Source organism: Narcine bancroftii, chromosome 4, assembly GCF_036971445.1.
Source record: "Narcine bancroftii isolate sNarBan1 chromosome 4, sNarBan1.hap1, whole genome shotgun sequence".
Lineage (NCBI taxonomy): Eukaryota > Metazoa > Chordata > Chondrichthyes > Torpediniformes > Narcinidae > Narcine > Narcine bancroftii.
In genome coordinates this window covers 191,251,336-191,263,343 of record NC_091472.1, presented here as the reverse complement: position 1 = coordinate 191,263,343, position 12,008 = coordinate 191,251,336, and the positions used below count along the sequence as shown (strand labels likewise).

Sequence of the window (12,008 nt, the reverse complement as noted above, 5' to 3'; positions counted from 1 at the left end):
AAGGTAACATGCACCTAAATATTTCCAATGTCTGGAGGTGCAATGTAATTTAGTAACTGCAACCAAACTTTCTGCATATGTGGGAACCAGAAACATCTGGAGAAAAGCACCAAGTGGCTGAATTTAAAAGAATTAGTTAAAGCCAGTGCAATCGATTACTACCACATAACACCAATTCCAAATCACACTGTTAAATTCCTGCCCTGATCTCCGCACTGATTAAATAAAAAACAAGCCGAGCTCCTTACTGGTTGTCAGGTTCTGCAGCAGATTTTAAATAAGAAGTAGTTTTTTTCCTTATTCTTCCTTCCAAACTACCTGAAGTAGAATTGTGCAATCTGGACTCAAAATACCTCCATCAACTATGACCCTCTTGTCACCTCTCAGCACATGCAGCTGGTCCTAGCCTCAGATCATTTTCTCTTTTCCCAGGTGAATAGTGATCTGTAGAAACTGAAACCCTGAGTTAAATCTCATGTGCAGAGGTGGAGGTGCGAATACATCATCCAGAGTGTGCAATTGTTGAGTGAGACTTCAAGCTCAACAGATAACCATGTGAAACTTAATTGATTGGGATGCATTCCTCCTTTAGTTAAGCCATGAATCTCCAGGCTGCAGGAGTCCGTGCTGAGGGACACACTGAATCTTGGCACAGCCAGTGCAAGGGCATTGCGGGGGAAAGACTACAGTTTAGAGTCCTTCTGAAACCAGGCATTGAGGGGCTGAGACAGAGGGGATGCCCCTCTAACACAGACGGGGGAGTAACAACAAGTGCCACAGTGGTGGCAATGGTTCTAAGTAGAGAATGGGCGGCGCAGTTGGTGTAGCGGTTAGCGCAATGCCTTTACAGCGCCAGATATCAGGACTGGGTTTGAATCCCCCACTGTTTGTAAGGAGCTTGTACGCTCACCCTGTGTTTGTGTGGTATTCTCTGGGCGCTCCGGTTTCCTCCCACCATTCAAAACGTTCCAGGGGTGTAGATTAATGGGGTGTAAATTGGGCGGCAAGGACTCGTGGGCCAAAAAGCCCTGTTACCGTGCTGTATGTCTAAATTTAAAAAAATGAAAATGCTTGGAGATAAAACCAAGGATTTGAAAGGACTTGAACATTTTTTTGTTGTAAATAATTTATGGCAAATAAAGTTTATTTTTGGGGAAAAAAGTGAATTTCCAATTACAGCAGTGGGATTATGGCAGATGTCTTTGCATCAGAATTGATGCCGAAAGTAGAAAGGAAAACAGACAAATATGTTTTCGTTGGATGGAGTGAGCAATACCAATAGCTACAGATCCAGTGCATGTTCAGAGACAGGCTTGCGTCGACAATCAAATCACTCTTGTAACTCCTTGTTGTTGATTGAAATATGAGTGAAAGACAACAAATGTGTTCTGGCTATGGGCACATACCCGTTAAACCCTACTGGCTTGTCCCTTCAATCATGGTACTCAGCGTGGGTTGTGAGCAAGATGCCAAGGGTGTTCAAGTGACAGAGACAGTGAATGGAATGGGCGTGGAAGTGGTGGATGCAATATAGAGTGGAGAGGTGCAAGGTAAAAAAAAATGAGATGGGCAGAGATCGAAAGGTGTTGATGTAAAAAGGGACTTGCATATTCTTGGAGACAGATCACTGGATGTTACTGTCCAGTTTTGCAACCAATTAGAGAGGCAAACTGTATGTTGCCTCTTAGTGAAAAAGGATTTGAATACAAAATATCACACTGTGGTACATGGGGCCCAGGTGAGGCTGCACATGGAATTGAGTCCGCCTTTGTTTTTCCCACCACAGGATAGATAAATATGACAGAGGGAGTGTGGATTGATTCCTGGGATGGTGGATGGTTTGGGGTTTATCCTCAAGGGAGAAATTAAGCAAACTGTGCAAAATTAAGCAAATTTAGTAGAACGTGAGGTGATCTTACTGAGATCCAACAGGTTGTGACAGGCGAGATGCAGGAAGTACTTTTCTCCTAGGTGGAGCCTCAAAAACCACGGTCTCAGAACAATTCATCAGCTACTCAGCAATGAGATGAGGAAGACAAAATGTCTTCATCCAGGATCCATGGAATTCATTACTCAAGATAGCAGTGTCAGAATTGGATAAGATACAATAAAATCCATGGTATCCAGCACCCATGTGGATCGTTAGATGCTGGCAAAATGTATTTTCCGGTTGCTTGAGACTTACTCTTACAATGCCTAATATACCTTCATTAAGAATGAACAGTTTAAAAGACAAACACTTCACTGTAATTACACTGAAAAAAGTTCACTTACATAAATATATAAACCTTAAAGCATTTAACTTTATTTTTAGTCACATTCTTTGAATGCATTTAACCGTCGCTGCATCTGCAGGTTCCTCCCCCTCTGCGGAGCCGCCCAAAAGATAAACAATAAGATTATGAACTAACAACCCTTTTAATTTTGTTTGGGACCAAAGGGACTTCGTTAGAACTAACACAGGAACAGCAATGGAAAATTCACCAGACAATAGCAAATTCAAAATAATAGCTTTTATTAAACTATTAAGAACATAACATTTCTTAATTATCTCTAAACTTAACCCCACTATGCACAAATGTAAATGTATATGTGAGTGTATAATTCAAAGTCCCACTCTGAAAAGTCAATTTTAAAACTTCAGCATCATTTTAGTCTTGCTTGAAGATCTTAAATTCTCAGTTCAGAAATAATTACAAAGTGCTTTTAAACATCATATCTTCAGGCTTCTTTACTCACAATTCTGCCCTCTTTTCCAAGAGACAGGAAATGTGCCTATTTTCTTCCATGATAAATTCACAAACCCAGGCAAGGTTGAAACAAATGTGGCTATTTTATTCCACAATGAATTAGCAAACCCAGACAAAGGTTAAATGAAGTGGCCATACAAAAATGGACCTTGTAGAATTCTGTCCTCTTTTCCAATGAGACCGAAGTGGTCTTCCTTATTTCAAAAGCCACTGATTCAGTGTTCCTCTTTTTCCAGGAGTAACACACTCAACAGCACCTATTCTGGTTATTATAACTCAAACCTGTCTTTCACAAGATTTCAATCACTGTGTGCCACACGGTTTTGACTTCTGTACTCTCCAAATTGAACTCCACCAAAAATGTCTGAATTCGATAATATATTTCTCCAAATCATGTGAGTTAGATCATCAACGAGGTCAGTTTCAATTCTTGGAAACCACGTGACTATCAGTTTTATTTCTACCAAAATTATGTTCCTTTTTCAAAACCACTCCATATCCATAACAACCTCTGATCTCATCTCTGTTCAAGAAGCTTAAGTGGGTTTGATTTAAAACAGATGGCTTCCTCAGCAGTTCTTATTGAGTACTTAGATACTTCAGTTTTTAATAAAGCCAACACTCCCTTGTTCTTGAACAATTAAGACCCACTTCAAATCCATTAGCTGACTTTCCAAGAGTTCAATGGTTCTCTGTAAATGTGCTGTGACTTGTGTGTGAACCTGTACCAGCCAACACCTAACTTACTAAGAATACATATACAATATTTTAATGCTATAACTTACTTTACTAAGACATTGTTATATATGAGAAATGTACCATATATTTTGGCATTCAAGTTGAGTCGTGTAACCCAAAAAATCTCTTAAAAATGGGTGTTAATTTATACACCAGATATACTTTCGAGATCTTAAATTCAACTGAAAATCCAATCTGCGCCGATCCAGCGTACAAGTCGACCCTTGAAAAACTGATTCAGCATATATGTCAACCATTGAAAAACCAAATAAATCCGACCGCGACAGATTTTAATTGAAAGAAACAGCACAATAAAACCCTTCAAAATCACTATCATCATCTGAGAACAACACATTTACAACCCTTCAAAATCACTCTCGCTATCATCGTCTGAGGCAAAGATGGGTCCCAGTCTGTATCTGATGAGGTGGTTTCAGCTTCATCGTCAGTGTCCCACAATAAATCATCTTCTGTGCCATCAATTACACATAAGAGATACCACACTGCTTAAACGATTTTATCACAGTCTCTAATTTTGCCCCATGTCTTGAGCACAAAGTTACACAGCGTATCAAGTGATGCAGCACCCATTGATCCGTCTTTTTTAAATGACTTTTGTGCACTCAACAGCCACGTATTCCATTACTCGCGCACACGGTCTTTGAATAGCTTGTTCAAGCAGACATCGAGAGGTTGTAATATAGACATCAAACCACCCAGGATAAACACCATGCAAGTATTATGTAGTGCTTTTCGTGTTCTCAGTTAAGTGGCTATGAAACATATTCCAGACTAGCAAACTCCGTTCTTTATGTAAACCCCCTGGCCGCCTGTTCCACACATTGTCTATCCATAGTTTGACACCATTTTCATCCATCCATCCATCCTTTTTCGTGAAAATGTACAAAAATACCTGCAGGGTATTTTGCGTTTGAAGATGGCCATGGGTCTTCGCCCCGTCAGTCATGCACGATAACACCACGGAAAACCTGGTCCTTTTGTGGCCTTTACTTCTGGTTTGCAGTTTAAACACCTTTCCATTCCATTGTTCTATTGTTATATTGAAATTCATGGGGGTTTTGTCCATGTTTCTGATTTTTACCAAAGCAAACTGGTGTTTCTGCCAGTTCTGTATAATAAACTGGTGAAAACTTACAACTTTATGATCAAGATCATTTGGTAGTTTCTCTGCAATTTTTGTTTTTTGCCACAATACCAAGTTTTTCCTGTTCATGAAACAGTTGCACCACCTACTGTAGCCTCAAAATAATCACTGAGGTCTGGGTACAACTTGGCCCACTGCAGTGCATATGTTCTTATTTTATTTCTGGTGACTATGTAGCAATCTTGCCTCTGTTCCCGTACCAATTCTGTAACATAATTTTGCAACTCTTGGCCAACGAGTGATTCCTTTTCTCAAAGAACATTGCCTTTTTGGTATGTTTCTTAAAGTCTCTTTTTTCTTCCTCCAATCTCTAACCAACTTCTCGTGTACATCAAATTTTCTTGCAGCAGTGCAGTTGTTGGTTTTCTTGGCCATTTCTATCACTTTTAACTCGCTTCATATTTTCGTCATGTGCTGCATTGTGTCAATGGACCCTCCATGACAGCAATCACCTCCTGCCAATGCCCAGCAAATCAATCCATGCAATCTAAATGGGGTTTTCAACAGCTTGCCATGTTGCAACCTCCCAAAAGTCACTGCAGAACTGTTGAACTGAATTCTCACTTAGATAAATCCTGTTGATTCTTTCCTCTCTCTCTGCTTGTAAGGGCTAACCCTATCCTTGAAAGATCTTCATCAGCACTTTGAGCCTGGACTGTTTATTTGCACCTGGTTCTGAGGTTCCATCCAAAACAACTTCATTGCCTTTGCAAAGGCACTCGGAGCCTGGACATCCGGCTTGAGCAAAGCTCTGGCATTTTAAATGAGATGTCTTTTGTAAGTATTTGTTTGTAAAGTGACCTACACACTAAACCTCCACAATCTATCTCTTTTAAAGACATATTAATATATAATATAGCCTGGCCCATTTCAGGCATCGCAAGCTTTGGGGGCAATTTATACGCCGGTCAATGGGGCACTTCAGGCAGCCAGAAAATGGGGTTTGACGTATGCCAGATATAGCATAAAATCTTTAAAATGAGGCTGAAAAAGGGAGGGGGGACTTGTATGCCAAAATATACAGTCGTTTAACATTAAAGATTAACAGAAATCCATTACAATAGATAATTAACCTCTCCCTCCCCCAAGTTTACAGATAAAGCCTTTGTCCGAGGCAACTCTTACTAAGCAGGGATAAGGAGACACTTTAAGAGAGTCACCCCAACAGCGAGTGGCATCAACCAGCTCTTCATTCTGGGCGACGCCATTGCTGTTTCACACAACTTTATTCAAACAGCTGCTACGAGCAAAGCATGACCAAGGCCCTCCGCTGGCAAGATATCTGCTCCCATCTTCACCAAAGGCTTATATGTTACTTCAGACAACATTTTCAATTTTAAATTATTATTTTTTTCTTATTTATTTTAATTTTTAAAATGTATTTTCGTCAATTTTTTTTGCAGTTTGCTTATGGCTGCTGGTTACGTGAATTCCAGATACCAGGGGTTTAACTGTATTGGATGTTATGTGAATCAGGGCAAGAGAATGTAGCTCAGCTGAGACTGAAGTTCAGCCATGATTTTACTGGTCCACTCCAGCATCTGTGTCTTACCATGTGACATAACCATAGGCCACTGGCCGGTGTTTGTCCTCACACAAACGTCACTCTGTTCCCCTCGAAGTAATCAACCTGAATCCTGACAGCACGAGACACTGTTGGTCTAAAACTCTCTCTTCTGCAGCCTACTTTTCTGTCACCCTTAAAAAAAAAATCACGAGCCCTAATTGATCCTCATCAACAGACACGGCACATGCTCCTTTCAGTTTGATAATTCATTTTCAATGAATGCTTGTTGCCTCTTACCTTTTCACCAAAGATTCTCTGGCAGATTCCATTTTTGGCCAGCTTTTCCTTCACTTGCCTGGTCAATTCCAAAGTGTTCACATCCCGATACATGTACATTTCATACTGTTCTGGAGTCAGTGGAGGGACTGTTGGCTTCAACGAGCGTGGAACGTAAGCCGGGAATACAGAAAGCTGTCCTACAGTTTGAGAGTCCGGGCTGCCCTCAGATTTTATGTCTGCAAGTTTATTCGTCCCTTCGAAGCCGACTGATTGCTCCTCGCCATTTTTGTTGTTCTCACTGGGTTCTGCCCGCCACTGTCTAATGGTTCCTGTTCCAGATGAGCCACAGGAAGAGGATGACGGTGAGGGTGAGACTGAAGCATACAACCTGTGAGCCACACTCCTGTCAGTGGCCCAGTGCTGGTCGAAGTATGATCCAGCATCACCAATTTCTGATTTCACCTTTCGTATGATGCTCTGTACAAAGGCTGCAGGTGATACTACACTGAGTGGAGTCTGTGAACCTTTTGTCACAATCCCTTCCTCTTGTTTAATGGAAGAGGAAAGAGGAGCTTTGTTCATGGCTGGTAAACTTTCTACATGCGGGGTAATTGCTACATTGCTATTGCTGTTACTGGTCTCCATCTCCAAAAGAACTTGCTGCTGAGCTTGCATCTCTCGTCGGGCTTGCTCCAAGATAGACCGAATCGCCTCATCAGAACCACCACTATTGCTGGAACTTGTGGTGCATACAGGCAAGGGAGAGCTTTTAGATTCAACTACGAGGGAAAAAAAAAGGAATGTCAGGCTTTTCTTAAAGCATTCTTTTGCTGAGGTACTCATAATTATTTCCTCACTGCACACAAAACAAAACAGGACGCAAAGGAATTGTGGACATGAAATGTGTACAGAAGCCCAAAGCTCTCCAAGAATGCACCATGAAACTATGGTGAATTTACTGTTTCCAAACTGATCTCTTGCTCCAAATTATTCCCAACAACACAATCTTAGCTACAAAATTATAATATATTTTTAGACATTGGATTAGACCTCAAATCAACACTCAAAAACACTGGCATTCATGATTAAATAACCCATCAACTGATCAATTACTCCGTGAAGATCTAATTTGCTTTCACGTGATTAAGTTTTAATGAGCTGTAGGGGACAGTGTTAAAAAATACATTTGGATTTTCTTTTTTTACAACTACTCACCAGATTTTTGAGTCTGAATCTCTTTCTTTGCCTGCTCCAGGATATTTTTAATGGCATCATCTGAACCGGTCTCTGGAGTCCGAATCCTGGGTGTTATACTCCCTGCAAAAAAAAAAAACCATGACAAAATCTCAAACGTGATGCATGAAAATAGTTTCCTGCACAACCCACATAAGTAAGAAGAGAAAATTTAACACAGTGTTTAATTTCACTTCCATGTTCACCGAACTGGAATTAGGTCTCTCAAGAGTTTAGACTTTTTTTAAAACTCAATTACTTCTTGGAAAGATTTCAATTTCTGGATGAATTTATAAACTGTAATTTTAGAATATTAAATTTGCCTTCCTCCCCTATCATTATGGCACACATCGTTCCAACACCCGCTCCTCCTTCTGTAAATTGGCAGTGGACAACATCATTGCAGGCAGAATCTATCACATTGACAAGTCTGGGTTTAGAAGGGTAGGTCATGTCTCCAGAATGGAGGACCATCGCCTTCCCAAGATCGTGTTCTATGGTGAGCTCTCCACTGGCCACCGTGACAGAGGTGCACCAAAGAAGAGGTACAAGGACGGCCTAAAGAAATCTCTTGGTGCCTGCCACATTGATCACTGCCAGTGGGCTGATCTCGCCTCCAACCGTGCATCTTGGCGCCTCACAGTTCGGCGGGCAGCAACCTCCTTTGAAGAAGACCGCAGAGCCCACCTCACTGTCAAAAGACAAAGGAGGAAAAACCCAACACCCAACCCCAACCATCCAATTTTCCCCTGCAACCGCTGCAACCGTGCCTGCCTGTCCCGCATCGGACTTGTCAGCCACAAACGAGCCTGCAGCTGACGTGGACATTTACCCCTCCGTAAATCTTCGTCCGCGAAACCAAGCCAAAGAGAAGAAAGAAGGGAAATAGAGGGACTTGTGGCTTGCTGCTAGGACAACAACCTCTTATTCCACCGTGGCCTGAGGAAATTTGACACTTCAGTAAGTTCCCTCAATTTCTACATATTCACCATTGAAAGTATCCCTTTGGGACATGGGACAGGAACTACTCCGCCCAAGAAGCTGTGGAGGGCTGTGAATGCGGCTTAGCCCATCTTTCCCACTGCCCTCCCCTCCATGGACTCTCACTGCCTTAAAAAAGCAGCCAATATATTAAAAGAATCATCCCTCCCTGGCCACACTCTCTTCAACTTAAATCTGTTGAGTAGAAGTTTCATGAGTGTGAGATCATACAGCACAATATTCAAGGACAATTTCTTTCTTGCTGTTATCAGATTCCTGACTGAACCTCACACTAGTGAAATTATATTGCCTCCGCTATATACTACATGATCTCTCTCTGCATCTCTGCACTTCCATACTGTGTCTTACAGGTACTACATCTGCTGCTCATAAAACTAACTTTATCAATGCATCTTGGTACACATGACAATAAACTTGAAGTTCTAGGATTTCTGATAATCTGGGGTTCGAATTCCGTGCTGCCTGTCAGGAATTTGTACGTCCTCCCCATGTCCGTGTGATTTCCTCCGGGTGCTCTGGTTTCCTTCCACTGTTCAAAACATACTGGGGATTGTAGGTCAATTGGGTGTAATTGGGCAGCATGGGCTCGTGGGCCGAAAAGGACTGTTACCATACTGAACATTTCAATTTACATTTAAAATTTGAAAAATAGTCTGCACCCTGCTAAATAGTCCATTGTGAAGAATTACGCAAGATGCATTACATGTAATAAGGCTTGTAATGTACTCTATGCATACAAGAGGGTTACTAATCATCCAGCGGGGTTTTACTTTAGAATTTTACATCCACATAATTAGATATTCAAGTTCATTAGCATAATGGAGAGAAATCAGGTCAATAATTTAAACAGAAACTCTCCACTCGATGTTACTTGAGATCAAATTTGCTACTCCACCTTGGATCGTCAAACGCTGGTAGTTTAATGATTTAAGAAAATGCCCGAATCCTCTGATGCAGCACCAACATGGTTCTGAATTTAGTTTTACCAGTTTAAAGTTGACCCATGATTCCAGACAGGTTACAAGTTAATTTGAAAGCATATTTTAAATCAACAAGCTCAATAACTGGACTAAATCAGTTGCTATTGAAGGGTCTTGAATTTGAAACATTAATTCTGTTTCTCTTTCCACAGATGCTATTCCACCCACTAAACATTCCAATATTTTGCTTTTATTTTAGGTTCAGTCTGCATCCCAAATTTCAAACCATGTATATCTCCTCTATTTTAAGTTCCTCTATATATTTCATAACTTTGAAGCTCTCCCACTCCTTTGTCTCTTTCACCAATGTACTCTGCAAACATCCACATTTTATTATTCCAAGTTTCACACACAATGCCTGGGTACATACCTCTCTGTCGCACTTGAATAGTTCGAAGGGCAAGGATATTTTGTTCATCAGATAAAAACTGCTTCATCTTAATAAAAGGCTCCTTCCCTTTCACAGTAAGCTTATGCCATGGTTTGGGTCTTGCAAGAATCTCACTAACAGATCCTTGCGATAATCCCAGGACATAGTGTCCAAACACACGCTGTCCAATGTTGTGCTTCAGCAGCTGGTCTTTAACCTGAAAAGCAATGTCAGCTGTCTCCAAATATTCCTCATCACCAGCACTCGAACTGCTGCCTTCTGACTGGTCGCTTGGTGGGACAGCTTCACTGTTACTGGAACTATTCCCTACAATTAGAGCTCCCTTGGCAGAGTAGAGTGCTGTTGGGTAAACAACTGTGTTTACAGCTTCTTTCGAGTACAAGGGAGACATCAATGGCCTATGGTGCAGTGGCTCCGCAGAGGGCTTCTCACTTGATTTAACTAAAGGGAGTGGAGAGAGGGGAAATGCTCCTGATGTCTCAGATCCTTGGGTTGACGCATGTGCTGGTATGGACTTTGGAGAGACTTGTTCATCTCTGGACCAAAGCGGAACAGGCGGAGGACTTGGCGAAGAATGCTCAAGGTTTGAGGTGTCCCTCTCAGTGATCAGTGGATCTTTTGTGGAGTCTTCTGCAGGTCGCATCTCATCTGCAAAACACGGACAGTGGTTTAAATCTTAAATCGCAGGCATGGTTCCACGCACATGCATCTGATCAAACAACAGAGATACTGACTGAATGACCTGCTGGATTCAGAATATATCTAACCGGTTAAGCCCATAGATATGGGGAAGCAGCTCAACTCAAAAGTCCATCGGTGAAGTAACTTCACGGTCGAAACTTCAGTTCATTGAAGGTGTCCATCAGCAGCAGGTTAGATACCTGGGAATTTGCCATGCACGATGTTCTCTGGGGAACAATAATCTATGCGTGATTACATTTGGGAAACATGCTGCCGATGGGCGAGACTCCCAGCAAACTCGAATTGTAGCGGCCCTTTCAGTTGGGTGCTTTAAAAATTCAAAAATGGATGCCTAATCACCAAATGAATAGAAAACAAAAATTCTGCAACTAAAATCTCTGCTGCACCCTTGCAAGCACTCTGAGACTGACCCAAGCTGCTTTCATCTCAGTACACTTGTCCATCTGACATGGAAAGTTGGGGCCTCAATGAAAACTTAGCAAACAGAAAGCTCTGTTCTTCTTCCAACCAAGTAGTGGCTAATAACTGTGCGGGTAAAATATAAAATGGAGCAACAAATACTAAATAAGCAAACACTGAAAATAGTTGTATACCCCAAATAATTAAAACATCGAGTGTTTTAGTTGTTTGCAAACATTTTCAAAGGACTGGTCAGAAGATGTCACTTTGTTGCAGTTGTTTGCATTCAGGCTTATTCAGAGCTGTAGCAGGATGCCTAGCAGGCAGTGGGTGAATGGGATATAAGGGAATACATTGAGAGCCAGTCTGCATCCAATAGGCTAAGTGTCTTTCTTCCATGTCATATTGAAATAAGAGGTTATTGCATAGGTGTCCAATTCAGGACCAACAACAGTAAAGCCACCTTTGAACTTCAAGCTTAAATGCTTTCTCACCCTTCCTCAATTCAAGAGCCTGAAGGCACCCTCCCAGCATCTTTCAATGGGATAATAATTTACCAGTGGTAACTTTAAAGGTATGGAAATGGTCATCTTTTAAAGGGATGATTACCAATGGTCAATCACAGCAATGTATCTTCTAGTGTGTCTCCGAAGCTTTTTTTTTTAACTTGTCTTGTGTTCTCACGGTGAGCCTTCTCTAACCTGTACTGCAGTGTGATTTCTGATGGTTCAAAGGCTCGTCCAGATACAGGCAGTCCAGCAGGCCTTGGGATTGAGCACCACTAAGAGCGGGGCTACTGGAAGAGGGGGAAAGGCACGAAGGCTCCCAGTTGGCAGAAATTTCTGGAAAGAATGAGGAGGCA

The 12,008-nt window shown here is 41.5% G+C and overlaps 1 protein-coding gene across 6 annotated transcripts in view; it reads right to left on the bottom strand.

Annotated features, from left to right (window-relative positions):
- cux2b (cut-like homeobox 2b) overlaps positions 1 to 12,008 on the bottom strand; it is a 392,464-nt gene that overhangs the window by 39,083 nt on the left and 341,373 nt on the right. For 5 of the 6 annotated variants that reach the window (XR_011356280.1, XR_011356281.1, XR_011356282.1 and 2 more), the window contains 3 exons: positions 10,025 to 10,693; positions 7,655 to 7,756; positions 6,458 to 7,218 (listed from right to left, as the gene is read on the bottom strand). Coding sequence is in view for 1 of the 6 variants with exons in the window: in XM_069933362.1 (XP_069789463.1) it covers positions 6,458 to 7,218; positions 7,655 to 7,756; positions 10,025 to 10,693 (1,532 nt within the window). In the remaining 5 variants the exon portion in view is untranslated. The remainder of the gene's footprint in view (positions 1 to 6,457; positions 7,219 to 7,654; positions 7,757 to 10,024; positions 10,694 to 12,008) is intronic. The other variant, XR_011356284.1, reaches the window with a different exon arrangement.